This window comes from Panthera tigris, chromosome B1, assembly GCF_018350195.1.
Source record: "Panthera tigris isolate Pti1 chromosome B1, P.tigris_Pti1_mat1.1, whole genome shotgun sequence".
Classification (NCBI taxonomy): Eukaryota; Metazoa; Chordata; class Mammalia; order Carnivora; family Felidae; genus Panthera; species Panthera tigris.
In genome coordinates, this window is record NC_056663.1 from 131,247,672 (window position 1) to 131,263,095 (window position 15,424).

At 38.5% G+C, this 15,424-nt stretch overlaps 1 protein-coding gene across 4 annotated transcripts in view; it reads left to right on the forward strand.

The window, feature by feature from the left end:
- The window catches only part of FAM13A (family with sequence similarity 13 member A), a 355,423-nt gene that overhangs the window by 225,771 nt on the left and 114,228 nt on the right, over nucleotides 1–15,424 (forward strand). For all 4 annotated transcript variants that reach the window (XM_042984194.1, XM_042984193.1, XM_042984195.1 and 1 more), the window contains one exon: nucleotides 1,790–1,953. In XM_042984194.1, the coding sequence (XP_042840128.1) occupies nucleotides 1,790–1,953 (164 nt within the window). The remainder of the gene's footprint in view (nucleotides 1–1,789; nucleotides 1,954–15,424) is intronic.

The window sequence follows — 15,424 nt, forward strand, 5'->3', positions numbered from 1 at the left end:
TCTCATAGAGGTATGAATTTATTAAATATTGATGTTTATAACTGTCCCCATATTACTTTTTTTAATTGCCTGTTACCCTAGTTTCTTGGTCAGTCAGTGTCTTTGGAATATCTTACAGTTGAAAAGTATGTTGTTGGAGCACCCGGGTGGCTCAGTGGGTTAAACATCTCACTCTTGGTTTTGGCTCAGGTCATGATCTCATGGTTCATGGGTTTGAGCCTCATGTTGGGCTCTGTTCTGATACTGCAACGCCTGCTTGGGATTCTGTCTCTCTTCCTCTCTCTCTGCCCCTCCCCTGCTCATGCACTCTCTCGAAATAAATAAACTTAAAAAAGAAAGAAAGAAAAGAAAAAATATCTTCTAAAAAAAAAGTGTGTTGTCTGACAATAAGTATTAATGGGTTCAAAACTTAACTAGACTCAATAGCTAAAATGTTAAAAATAATAATATAAATAAGAGGAGGAAAAGGACACGGTAGAGGAGGAGAAAGGGGAAGAGAATGAGACTATAATCTCTGTGTCCAGACATCTGGCTGAAGCCATATAACTTAGAAATATAAAACAACTATCAGGCGACATGAGATCAAGCATGGATTTTGTGGCATTGTATTACAGGAATTCAAAGTTGGGAAAGGTCGTTTGAGAGAGAGACAGAGTTTGAGTAGGGGAGGAGCAGAGAGAGAGGGAGACCCAGAATCCAAAGCAGGTTCCAGTCTCTGAGATGTCAGCACTGAGCCCGATGCAGGGCCCGAACCTATGAACCGTGAGATCATGACCTGAGCCAAAGTCAGACGCTCAACCAACCGAGCCACCCAGGCGCCCGGGGAAGTGGATTCTTCTCTCAGCCTCAAAGGAAGTTAAGATTTGGTTTGGTCTTAGGCAATTGGTGAGTGGCCAGTGATGAATAGATGACATTCCAGTTGAAGGACAAGTATAAGAAAAGTCCAGGAGATGAGAAAGAGCTTCCGGTGTAACAAATACAATTGATCTGAGGGTTTGAATTTTTCCTGAAACTCTCACATGATTTTTACACAATTTCAGGAGAAGGATATCAATTGTATTCACATTGTTTCTGATGCAATATAAAAGCATGAGGATGTTTCTGGGGTTGGAGGGAGCACATAACCTCAGATAGGAGAAGTCAGTACACCAGGGTTTACTTGGCACTTGTGTTGCCCATGCCTCTAGAGACAGAAGAGAACTAAAAAGGTGCATTTTTCCTAGCTATTTCTTTAGTTAAAAGTGTATTACACCATACTTTGCCCTATAAAAGAAGATGACAACAGAAACTATTAGCGAACTGGTGCAGATTTTACTTGTTGGTAGTAAATATTTCTAGACACCTTTCTGATATTGTCATCCTTCATTTCACTGGTTCTCAGCCCTTTTTTTTCCCGTCTTTTTCTATTTCTTCTTTCCTTCACTCCAGGTTGCCACTCTGATATACTCTCATAATCTCTCATTACACAGCATAATTATTCTAATGGTGGGGGCTAGGGGAGGGAGGGAGGGGGTAAGCCTGGGGAAGATTTGTATCAGAATCCAGGAAAGGGATGTGGGCTGTATATGGTCTGAAAGTTCCCCTTGGAAGTGTTGATATCTCCCCTTCCCTGTGCCCTTTGCTTTTTAGCAATTTATTTTTAATATTTTAAATTCTATACCTAGGTTGGTATTTTTCTGGAATGTCATTAATACATTAGGTTACTAATAAGTTAGAACAAATTATCTTTGATAACTTAATCTGAAAGATTTTTTTAAATCCGCCCTCCTCCTCAAATTGTATTTTCTAGATCCCAAAATCCAGGAGTGAGGGATCTATTCAGTCACACAGAGTACCACAACCAGAGCTGTCAGATGGTGTTCCTCAGGTCAGCCTGCGGCTAAGTCGTAGAAAACCCTACTGGAATGATGTGAATTCAGCAGAAGATGCTAGTGGTGCAAAGTTGGTATCCAGGTTGGCATGTTTCTTTTGTTTACATGTTACATCATGTATTGTCTGCTCCCATGTATAGCCTGGCATACTTAGGAATGTTTGCATGTAACTACCACTGGGGTCAACAGGATGCAGACCAGTAAAACTATTTAAAACTCATTCTAAGTTTTGAGAATTGTTTTGAGTAATAGTTCTTACCACAGAAGTGTTCCTGATTTGTTATATGTACTTTTTTGTTTATGTTTTAAAACAAAGTATCTAGTCAACTGGACTGTGCTAGGCTCAGATTTGTAAGTGGGAAGAGTTACTTCTTGGTTCCCTTTTCATAATATGGTCAGTGGCCAGTATTATTTGCAGTCAAAATGGACATCAGAGTTGTTACTGGAACCAGCTGTCACTAACACATTTGAATGTATCATTTTAACTATTTATTATGTTGCACATTATACTGGAAAGCAAACCTCTTTGTTATACTTGAAGAAGACATGTAGGGTTTTTTTTTTAATAGATAAAATGGAGTCTGAATCTTATTAACTCCTAGCATTTGGAAGTTTTTTCCTTTAAGAATTTTCAGTCTTTTGTTATAACTTAAAGCCCATTTATTAAAAAATCCATTATAAGAAAGCTCTAGAGAATTGAAAGATATTTAAGACATTAACTAGATAAATAATATAGCTCAGGAGCTTACCACTTCGGATTGCCTTATGAAAGAAGGAATTCCTATAAAAGATGAAGAGAATTTAAATAGGAAGAAAAAGAAGGCCTAGTCAGGAAGTCTAATAGAGATATTTGGGAAATAGCAAACAGGTATCATGTGAGGAATTGGTTGGAGATAAGGCTGGGAAAATGGAGGGCACCCAGGTCACTGAGGACCTTGAATGCCAACTAGAAGTATTTTTGCATTTAGTCTTTCCTTCACTGAACAAATGATCAGCACTTAATCTCTGGTTCCAGGAACTGCTTTAGGATCAGGGATGCAGCATTGAACAAGGCCAACCAGGCCCCTGTGTTTATGGAACTTACATTTTAGTGAAGGGAGTAATAGGAAAACACTTAGAAAAAGTGGGCGGGGGGCAGTGGGGAGCTTGTGAAGATCATTACAGCTCTAATAAGTGGGGATATTAAGAAACTAAATCAGGTTAATGTCCCAGACTCACGCAAAGACAATTTTAGTTTGGGCAGGGAAAGCCTAAGCTGAGATGCAAAGGGGGAAGAGAGTGTTGGTGAAGGTCAAAGAAAGTGCATTTCTATGCAAAAGAACTGAGCTAGGGAAGTGGGCTTCATCCTGTAAGTAATAGGAAGCCAGTAAAAGTTTCACCTGGGTAGGAGTAGGTGATGGGAACCATGGAAAATTATATATTAGAAAAAGTAATCTTTCATCAGCCTGCAGGATCAGTGAGACAAGGGAGGGCTGGAGTTAGTTATAGTATTGATTCATTCAACTGTCATTAATCTTTATGGAGATCTAGTTATGTGGCATTTACTTGCTGGTGCTGGCAATTCAGAGAATTAAGAGACCTAAGTCTTACACTTGGGGGCACAGAGGAAAAGTAAATAAAACCTGAATTGTGATCATTAAACACACATATACTAGGTGCCCATCATCTACCAAGCACTGTGAAATGGTCTGGTGATAAAGTCATAAGTAAGATTCAGGTGCTCTTAAAAAGCTTCCAGTACAATACCCAGGGTGCTGTGTGAGGCCAGAGGAGGGGAACAGACCACGTCTGGAGAGGAGAGTCAGAGAAGGTTTCAGAAAGAGGACGACTTTAGAAATAGGACTAGTAGGATAAGTAGAAGTTTGGGGGGCAGGTAAATCGAGACAAGGTGCTCCTGGAAGAAAACAACATGTGCCAGGACATGCGGGGTGGTGAGGACAGCTCAGAGAACAGCAAGTGTTGCAGTGGATTCAGGACCCTGGGGTTTAGAATGTAGATGAGGCTAGAGGTGGGCTAAGAGGCTGAATAGATCAGATCATGAAAAACTGTCCCCCATATTAAAGGCTTTGGATTTTCTCTTGACCATGACAGAATGTGATCTCAGGAATATCTGCGAGCCTTCAGAACGAGTTATTAGTTCATAATTTTTTAAAATTTGTTAGTGTTTATTTTTGATAGAGCACGAATGGGGGAGGGACAGAGAGAGAGGGAGACGCAGAATCCTAAGCAGGCTATAGACTCTGAGCTTTCAGCATGGAGCCCAATGCAGGGCTTGAACCAACGAGCCACGAGGTTATGACCTGAGCCAAAGTAGGATGCCCGCTGGATTGGCGGGCAATCCAAGCAGACTTGTATTTTATAAAGGCTCCTGTGGCATCTGTGCGGAAGGAGAGGTTATAGGTGCGTGGGATCAGTGAGAAGGCCACATGGTGGACCCAGCGCCACCTGTGAGCCTTAGCAAAGGGGCAGACGAGTCTGCACTTTGACAGAGGGCACGAGTGGACTCGGTCCAGAAAGGGTTGGGCTTGTTTTGTTTGTTTTACTCCATTTGGGGTGTTAAAATATTTTAACAACTGAAAGGCCGGTTTGCGTGCATGGACAGAAAGACGCTGATGTTCCTAGCCTGGAGGTACTACAACAAGGCGTCCAGAGGGAATTCGGAAACGAGGGAGCAACATCTTGAGAAGCACAGGCTACGCACCTGCTGGATAGCTGTGCTGCTGGGGCCGGGTTTGTGCAATGTGCAGTCTTCACCACTGAACGGCAAGGGTGTTATCAGTGGAGGAACTGGCCTTGGGCAGTGAGGAAAGTTCCAAAAATAATAAAGGCCAAAGATAGAAATACTGGACCTTTTTAAAGTTTTCTTCTCTAGTTTAAATATCCGAGTCAAGTGGCTGGGTGACAAGAGCTAGTGTAGATGTTATCTTCTGAAATTACTTGGTAGAGAGTTATGCCAGGAATGCCTTAATGAAATAATGAAAAGAAAAATTTTAATATTTGTTCTTTGTATCTTTTTTTTAATTCATCCAGGCAGAAAATGAAAGGGAAAAAGTTTCATAGGGCACCTGGGTGGCTCAGTCAGTTGAGCATCTGACTCTTGATTTTAGCTTGGGTCAAGATCTCATGGTTGGTGAGATTGAGCCCCACATGAGGCTCCATGACCAGCATGTAGCCTGCTTAGGACTCTCTCTCTCCCTCACTCTCTCTGTCCCTCACTCTCTCCTCCTCCCCCGTTTCTGCTCTCTCCTGAGCATGCTCGCTCTCTCTCTCTCTCTCAGAAATAAATACTTTAAAAAAAGAGAGAGAAACCATGCTACTCATCATCATGCAGTATTAACTCATCCAAGTTCTTGTCTCTGTCCATAATCTGTAATGTCCATTCAGAGATTTTACTATTTACTGTTTATATACCTCTTCATAGATGGTGAGACAAATTGTCAAAAGACAAATGGAGATAATTAAAATAAATTTAACTAAAAATAAACTTTAAATCCTTCATATATCTTTGAAGTAAGAGAATGGATATTATGGCAATTTTCATTTCAAAAATGCACTGATGAAGCTGTTTCTATTTATTGTCCAGAACAAGTTATTAGTTCATAATTTTTTTTAATTTTTTAGTGTTTATTTTTGATAGAGCACGAATGGGGGAGGGACAGAGAGAGAGGGAGACGCAGAATCCCAAGCAGGCTACAGACTCTGAGCTTTCAGCATGGAGCCCAATGCAGGGCTTGAACCAACGAACCACGAGGTTATGACCTGAGCCAAAGTAGGATGCTTTACCAACTGAGCCACCCAGGCACCCTAGTTCATAAATTTTTAAATAAATTCAAAGTGGTATATGTGATATACACACAACTTTTTCTAAGTCTTTAAGGAAGATTTTCCTTAACAGTTGATTAGTTGTGCCAGTCTTAAAACAGAAAGGTTGGCAATAGTGTATTAAATACATTGTTGTGTGCCTATTACCTAATACAAGATTTACTTTGGTTTACCAACTTTTTTTCTAGGAATTGTCAGGCAGCCTTTAGCTGGGTTTTTCCTAGTATTGATTTTTTTATTCTGTAGTTGCTCTTTGGGGAAAAAAAATTTAGCAGAATTTATTCTTGTTTGGTCTATGACCTGGTGAGTTTGGTTTACTTTACAAAAAAAAATCGTTCTGTCTGCACTTTAAAAATCAGTGCACCACTTTTATACCTCATGGTTTGGTTTACAGCAGAATTACCATATTAGTTAATAACAAAGATAAAACCAAGAAAGAACCTTTTGGTACTGAGATTTCCAGAATGGTGAAGTGTCCTATGATTTTTAAACAACAGGTTAAAGGCTAATTTCTAGGGCTTTTGAGAAGCAATTTTTGGCTAACAGTGTGTTTTGATAACTTTGAATGTTTAGAGTTGAGGCCTTGTTCAGTATTTTTCCCCAGGTTGTCTCACTTGGTCTTCTTCTTCATTTCAGTTCTTCTAGGGAGTCTCATTTCTTCTTAAGATGTAATAGAAGTATGAATTGTTACCAACATGTATTCACTATTTTCTAGTCTTCAGATAGTGGCTGCAAAAATAAAAGTAAAGAGAGCTACACACTTAAAGTGTGATGTTTTGAGAGTTCAAAAAGGAGGGGATATCACTTACTGCTTACAGGCTGATTTCTATCTTGGAGCATAATTTATTTAGATGAATGACATTTTTTTCCATATTTCTATAATTTTCAAAAATTGGCATTGAGGCTATGATCATATAAACAATCATTTTTCTTCATAGAATCTGTCCCAATTAGAGTGATTCAATGAAAAAAGCTTAAGGATAAGTATCTCTTGATTTTGTTAGAGCTTAGTAGAATTATCTATTTTATACTGAATTCCAAGCCAAAGACAGAAGTACTTATTGACATGTTCACTTAATTCAGTGAAAGCATTAGCTAATCCATGTATGTCATCTAAAACTCACAGCAGCAGTTTCAAAAATACTATTAAAAATTCTTTTTTGTAGTTGAGATGTGTGCATTACTGAAACTCACAATAGACTGAAAAGCATAATTTCTAATCTGACCTGCCTACTTCAAAGGAGTCAGTGCCTGCCCTTCTCCACACTCTAAGCACAGTGTACAAATTTGGAGGATCAGAGGCACTCACAGAAAACAGGAGGTTATTGGACAGGTGCATCCTTTTAAGCAAGGCTGGAACATTCCAGTTCCTTTCGCTACACATGATACTCTTATTCCTTTCAAAGATACTGAGGACGAAAATAACACACACACACCTACCTGTAGGCATTAACTAATATATTAAGAAACCAGCCATTTAAAATTTTTCTTAGAAGGGAAAGTTACACATCCATCCTCAAAAGGAAAAAGGGTAAGTTCTATTACATGTAAAGTTGGAGATGTTAAAATGATTAAAAGCTTTAGGGATAGCTGTCTTACTATCTGTTTCAATGTGTGAGATAGGTTAAGTGATCATTCATGTTTCTAGCACTATATTACCTTCAGAATGTTCTTAAATTTTAGAACTTAAATAAAACAGGATTAATATTTTAGTTTTTTAGATTTTTAATAGTATTTATTGCAAGGTTTTATTTGAAAGGTAATATACTTCTTTAAACGTGTGATTTTCTTAAAGGCCAAAGGAAAATCTCTAGTTTTGTTCTATAAAATCCGTGAAGACTCAAGAAACCATGTATGGTATGTTGCCATTTATATGAAATGTCCAGAAAAGGCAAGTTTAAAGAAATAGTCAGTTGAGTTGTGATTCTCCGGGGCTGGGGGTGGAGGACCAGGGAGGCACAGAGATTAATGTAAATGCCCTGAGGGATTTTATTTGGGGGGAATGAAAATGTTCTGAAACTGATTTATGGCAATAGCTAGACCACTTGGTAAAGTTACTAAAAATCACTGAACTGTGTAGACTTGAATAGTAGATTTTAGGATACATAAAATATACCTCAATAACATTATTTTAAAAAAATACAAGTACCAAAACAAATGAACAAACAATTGCTGGAGTAGTAAGAAATGGATGTACTCTAACAAGAAAGTCACTTGATTGCAAACTGCTAAAATGCAACTACTGTTGTAAGTAAATGCTGTCTACAGAGAAGGTTATGTTTGTTACATTTTAAGAGAATTTGTTCCTTCATACTTTTCGTCGAATATGACAGAGTATGGCGGCAGGAATAAAGGCCAGGCCCTCTTGGAAGCTGATTTAGGGAGAAGAGGGAAGGAAAGCTCTTTGGACAGAATCTGGAAGGATTCTAGGTAATGGTGTGCAGTGCTGTAATCAGAAGTTATCGAAATGATCAGTATTTCAGGGAGACATAGAAAAAAAGCTCCAACATCCTGGGATTTTCACTAAAAAAAATGTCAGGGGTCCATTGTCATAAGCAGAAAAGTTACCCAGTGTGGTTCTGTGTCAACAGAAGTTGTGGTCTCCTGTCCCACAGTGAGGATCCTATAGATACATAGTGAAAGTTTTGTACCTGGCTCTTGCATAAAGAGATAAAAAAATGAAGAGTGATTTAAATGCTTTCCTTTTCTGCAATCAGAATAAATAGTTACCATTTGCCAGTTATTTACCTAAAATAATATGATGAAGACTATACAACTAAAGAAAGTAACTTTGTTGCAGGGTTGTTTTTAACTTGATAGGTAAATAAGGTAAACTACAATAAGTCGTGTATTAAAGACAAATCTTTTCTTGAGAGAGTGTTTCTGTCCAAGAGAGTTGTTTTATTCTAAAAGTGCTTTCCTGTCCATTTATTCCATTTTTCAATATTTTTGATGAGTTGTATGGGGAATAGATGATTCTTAGAAAAATTTAAAACATCACTGATAACACTGAAGTTCCCAATGAATCATTGGGTCTATAATTCTTTTTTTTTTTTAATTTATTTATTTCAGTAAAGAGAGAGAGAGAGAGCAGGGGAAGAGGGGCAGAGGGAGAGCAAGAGAGAATCTTAAGCAGACTCCACATTCAGCACAGAGCCTGATGCCGGGCTCAATCCCACAACCCTGGGATCATGACCTGAGCTGATACCAAGAGTCAGACACTCAACCAACTGAGCCACCCAGATGCCCCCTGGCTCCATAATTCTAACTCCTTCCCCTCTCCTCCTGCTATGGTAGGTTGGTTGTATATTCTCCTAGACTTATTTCAGTGTATTTATACAGAATGTATTTTTAAATACTTTCTACTTTTTAAAAACCAATCTTCATCATACTTAATGTATTGTAGTTCTTCACATATTCTTGAAAATTCCCCATTTCCTGTGTTGCTTCCACCTGTGATGTTCCTTCCCTTCCATTCCCACCTCCAAATTCAGTGACCTTCATGTCTCCTTCCGTGGCTACCTGTTCCATCTCTGTCTCCTGTCCCCTCCACAGTGAATCTAGTCATAGCATGATAGTTTTCAAATCAAGTATCTTGGACCTGAACTCAGTTCTAGCATTCTAGTGCCTGTCAGCTATCTCTACCTCAGCCTTTACCATAAACTCACCCTACCAAAGACAACTTGTCTTCCCCTTTGCCTCTCCACTTTGCCATGGGTTTCATTCACTCAAGCACTAGACTCAAAACCTTTTCTATAATCAGTCACCAAACCTTGTCAGTATTTTGTTTTCAGTCTCTCCAACATCCCTTTCTCCATTTTCCCCCCTTGAGCTCAATTCTGAGTTAGGCCTCCATCACCTTGTGGTTAGAGAATTACTGCATTTTCTGCATTCCCCTCTCCTGCTGGATTCATTTTCTTTACACAAGCTGGCCCTATGCCTCTTTCTTCAACTTCTAACTCTATACAATGACTTCTACACCTCTGTCTCCCATTGAGAATTCTCTACTGAGCCATATCCCCACATCACTCTAACACACTGGTCAGCCTAGTCCCTCATATATGTCAAACTCTTTCTTGCCCCCTCCCCATCATCTACCCATAGCCAGCCAATTCCCAAATACTCTTTGACAATCTCACTGTCTTTATTTTGCTTCATTACTGCCACACTCCTTACCAACTCTGCAGACCCAGAAACTTTTAAACAGATGATACTCCTCAGAACTATTTGGTAGTTCATATGTACACAGCCTATAAGAGACTCCTTGCTCTATCCTCTACTTGTCTTTCCAGTTTCTTCTCCCTCAGCTCTGTGCTTGTCTTTTTCTCATACCTACAGCCACCACATAACCCATACTTTCCAGGACTACCTTGGTTTTAGATACTGGCATATATTGCGGCTTTGGTTTCCAGATGACCACAATAAGGCAGATATCTCAAAGTGAGTTGAATGATTTTTTCAGTTTCCCAGTGCATATAAAATTTTATATTTATACTATACTATAATCTATTAAGTATATAATAGCATTATGTCTGAAACAACAATCTATATGCCTTAATTTAAAAATGCTTTATTGCTGGGGCACCTGGGTGACTCAGCTGGTTGGGTGGCCAACTTCGGCTCAGGTCATGATCTCACAGCTCATGGGTTTGTGCCCCACACGGGGCTCTGTGCTGAGAGCTCAGAGCCTGGAGCCTGCTTCAGATTCTGTGTCTCCCTGTCTCTCTACCCTTCCCCTGCTCACATTCTGTCTCTCTCTGTCTCTCAAAAATCAATAAACATTAAAAAAAAATTTTTTAATGCTTTATTGCTAAAAAAAAATGCTAACCATTATCTGAGCTTTCAGTGAGTCATAATCACTGATCACAGATCACCATAACAAATATAATAATAATGAAAAGTTTGAAATATTGTGAGAATTGCAAAAATGTGACATGAAGAAATGAAGTGAGCATAATGCTGTTAGAAAAATGGCACCAGTAGACTTGCTCGATGCAGGGTTGCCACACACTTTCAATTTATAAAAAATGCAGTATCTGAAAAGTGCAGTAAAGCAAAGCTCAATAAAATGGGGTATGCCTGTGTTCTCTTTAAGATTAGGCCATGTGTCATATTTTGTCTTTATATTTACTTTAAAAATTTATAGAGCAAAGTAACAGAATAGGAGGTCCTCCTCTCATTTCCCCCCACAACAACACTAAATTAGTGGCTGTCCATGGACAAAAGTGTCCAACCTCGACTCAAGTCATGATCTCACGGTCCCTGAGTTCCAGCCCCGCGTCGGGCTCTGTGCTGACAGCTCAGAGCCTGGATCCTGCTTCAGTTTCTGTGCCTCCCTCTCTCTCTGCCCCTCCTCCACTCACATTCTGTCTCTCTCTCTCAGAAATGAATAAATGTTAAAAAAATGTTTTTTAATTCAGTGAGATGCAAGATAACACAGACAACTAAATGAAATAAAAAAATACTTGAAAAAAATTTAAAAATGTAATGAAGAAATGAAAACCATAAAAAAGAACCAAACAGAAATCCTTAAGTGTAAGGATATAATGACAGAAGTGAAAATTCAGTAGAGAATTTCATCAGCAGACTTTAGCATGAAGAATCAGAAAATAAAGACAGGTCATTTAGAATATATAGAGAAACAAAAATTAAAAAGAAAAAAGTGAAAATGTATATGGAATCTACATGACACCATCAAGTGAATGAATATATTTCAACTTGGGAGTCCCAGAAGGAGAGGAGAGAAAGAAAAGGGAAGAAAGTTTATTTAAAGAAATAATGGCTGAGGAGTGCCTCGGTGGTTTAGTTGGTTGAGCATCTGACTCTTGATATCAGCTCAGGTCATGATCAAATATATTTTCAAGAAATAATGGCTGAACATTACCTGAATCCTAGAAGGGATGTGGATATCCATATGCATGAAGCTCAAAGGACCCCAATCAAGATTACTCTGAGATAGATTACACAAATCATCAAACATTAAAGACAGGGAATATATGTATATATATGTTGTGTGTATCCTTTGAATCAGTATTTTTGTATCCTTTGGGTAAATACTTAGTAGTGCAATTGCTGGGTCAGAGGATAGTTCTATTTTTAACTTTTTTTTTTCTTATTTATTTATTTTGAGAAAGAGCATGCCTACAAGCAGGGGAGGGGCAGAGAGAGAGAATCACAAACAGGCTCTGGGCTGTTAGTGCATGAGATCATGACCAGAGCCAAAACCAAGAGTCAGATGCTTAACTGACTGAGGCACCCAGGCACTCCTCTATTTTTAACTTTTTGAAGAACCTCCAAACTATTTTCCAGAATGGGTGCACCAGTTTGCATTCCCACCAACAGTGTTAAGAGGGCTTCCCTTTCTCTCCATCCTTATTAACACCTGTTGTTTCCTGTGTTGTTAATTTTAGCCAATTTGACTGGTGTGAGGTGACATCCTCACAGTAGTTTTGATTTGTATTTCTCTGATGATGAGTGATGTTGAGCATCTTTTCATGTCTGTGTTGGCCATCTGTATATCTTCTTTGGAAAGATGTCTACTTATGTCTTCTGCTCATTTTTTAACTGGATTTTTTGGGGTGTTGGGTTGTGTAAGTTCTTTATATATTTTGGATACTAACCTTTTATTAAACCCACTTTGTCACTTGTTATTGATATTTCATCTCTATGAAGCTCTGACTCTTGCCATTGTGTATAAATTCAGTTACACAATTTACATCTTTTGCCTCTGCCTTCTTTCACTTAGAATATGTTATGAATGTTCATCCATATGGTAATGTGTCAGTATTTCATGCCTTTCTGAGGATGAATAATATTCTGTTGTAGGTAGACATTACATTTTGTTTATTCACCAGTTGATGGGCATTTATTTGGGTTGCTTGAACTTTGGGGCTATTATGAATAATGCTGGTATGAACATTTCTGTACAAGTCTTTCTGTAAAAACATGTTTTCAGTTCTCGTGTATATGCCTGGGGTGGAGTTGCTAGTTCATACAATAACCTGTGTTTAACTTTTTCAAGAACCCATAAACTATTTCTCAAAGTTTGTGTTCCTACTGGCAAAGTATATTTCCAGTTTCTCCACATCTTTGTCAACACTTGTTAGTGTCTATTTTATTACAACCATACTGCTGAGTGTAGAATGGTGTCTCTTTGTGGGTTTGGTTTGCATTTCTCTAAAGACTAATGATGAGCATCTTTTCATGTGTTTATTAGCCATTTGTATATCTCTTTTGGAGAAATGGCAATTCCAATACTTTGCCCATTTTTAAAATTGGACTTTTTACTGAGTTGGAAGAGTTAGTTATATATTCTGGATAGTATCCCTTATCAAATATGTGATTTTCAAATATTTTCTCATATTCTAACAATTGCCTTTTCACTTTTTTGATAATGTCCTCTGAAGCACCAAAGGTTTTAATTTTGATCAAGTTCAGTTAATCTCTTTTTTTCTCTAGTTGTTTATGATTTTGATGTCCTATCTAAGAAACCATTGCTTAATCCAAAGTCACGAAGATTTAGGTCTATGATTTCTTCTAAGAGTTTTATACTTTTGCTCTTACAATTAGGTATATAGTACATATGAGTTAATTTTTATACGTGGTGTGAGGTACAGGTCCAGAATCATTCTTTTGCATGTGGATGTCCAGTTGTCCCAACACCATTTGCTAAAAGGACTATTTTTTCCCCACTGTTGTGTCTTTTTGGTCCCCTTATCAAAAATCTGAACCTGATTTTAGAAAACCAAAACTGGGTGGCTCAGTCCGTTAAGCCTCTGATTTCAGCTTAGGTCATGATCTTGCGGTCCGTGGGCTCGAGCCCCACGTTGGGCTCTGTCCTGACAGCTGGGAGCCTGGAGCCTGCTTCAGAATCTCTGTATCGCTGTCTCTCTGCCCCTCCCCAGCTCGCTCTCTCTCTCTCTCTCTCAGAAATAAAAAATTAGATCATTTAAAATGCAGTACGGTTGTTGGCATTTTAAGGTACCATGACTGATTTTTTTTTTATGTGACCTATTCTTGGTAACACAATTGCCACTTCCTCTTATTTTGTTTTTAAATACATTTTCACCTATTTATTTATTGGTTGCTTCAAAGCAAAGCACAATGCTTTGTGTTGAAGTAAATAAATATTGCCAGCCAGAGTATTGACATTGAGAGACTTTGTGCCTGTGGTTCAGTATTTCAAGTCTCAGAAGGATGAGGTTTATTTTATGTTGTATGGATACAGAATTAGACTGTCGGTTACCGTATCACGCTGAGCAACTTTGACATTTCTCTAAGGAAGCTCTGCTGAAACCTGCTTCTCCTGTGCCAGGAAATATCATTTAACAGGGTGAAAGTTCACTGGGACAATTTAAGGCAGCAGATCTCAGGTGTGGTAGCAGCTGTTGTGTAGGACATGACATACTTTATAAGAACAGAAACACTATTATCTGGACTCCCAAGGGACATTTAGAGAAAGTCATGCCCACGGAGTCCCATTCCAGGAAAATGTACTCGAGCACTTATTTATTGGCAGTGATCACTAACTGAGATTCCATCTGGCAAAAATGTGGATTTTTCTGTGTCCCAGAAAGTTGGGGAACAATTATGTAAGTTGTCTCAAAGAGTTTATTTTTAGCCAGTTTTTATGGAGAAATTTCAGTCCCTCAGTCATTATAAATTTACTTTTTTTAAGAAAAAATAGGGGTTCTTGGGTGGCTCAGTCATTTAAGCATCTGACTCTTGATTTTGACTTAGGTCATGATCTCATGGTTTGTGAGTTCGAGCCCCACCTTGGGCTGTATGTTGACAGTGTGGAGCCTGCTTGGGATTCTCCCCTTTCTCTCCTCCCCTTCCCTCCCCCTCCCCCTCCCCCTCCCCCTCCCCCTCCCTCTCCCTCTCCCTCTCCCTCTCCCTCTCCATTGATTATAAACTTTAAAAAAATTAGAGAAAGCTTTTGTATGAATTTCTACAGAACTGTGTATTCATGTACCATGAAATATAATCACTTGTCTTTCAATTTGAAATCATTAGCCTTTCTGGTGAATGTTCTATATCTTATTTTCTATATTAGGATTGTTAGAATTAATAAAATCAGAGCCATCAGGCGGGTGAGGAAGGGCAGCTGAGTAATGCATCTCCAGGTGTTGAGGCCTGGGAACCCTGCCTCATTGTTAAAGCAGCGTGCTCCCTGTCATTCCACCTCTGTAGGATGTTAGAACCTGAGTAAATGAACCCTCTGAGCCATCTGAGAGTCCGGCAAGGCTGGTCAGATATATTTTAATGAAGTAAGCCAGTACACAGTTTTAAAAGCATGATCCACCATTAGAATTAAACCAATTAGATAATTTCTGTCCCTGTGGGATTTTTTTTTCAGCAATCTTTTACTATAGACAAGTCTAATAACTGAGAAAACAATTACGTTGATTTTCTTATTTTTTTTTTATTTTGGCCTTAAGCAATGCAAGCAGGTTTATTTCTGTTGTTAACAAAGGAAATAGTTTACCCAACTAGAAATTCCCTGTTCCACTTAGCTTGAGCCTGTTCTGAGTGTCACTGTTTTGATTTCTAAAATAAATCCTTTATAAGGTTTTAATAATTATCCTTAAATACCGTAAGATGGTTTTTTTTACATAAAAACAAGTGACAGCCCACCTCCCATTTCCATATATTAACTTCTTAATAAAAGGAATATAGTTAAGAATGCCACTTAAAGCATAATTTTTCCATCTTTTTTCTATCTTCCTCTT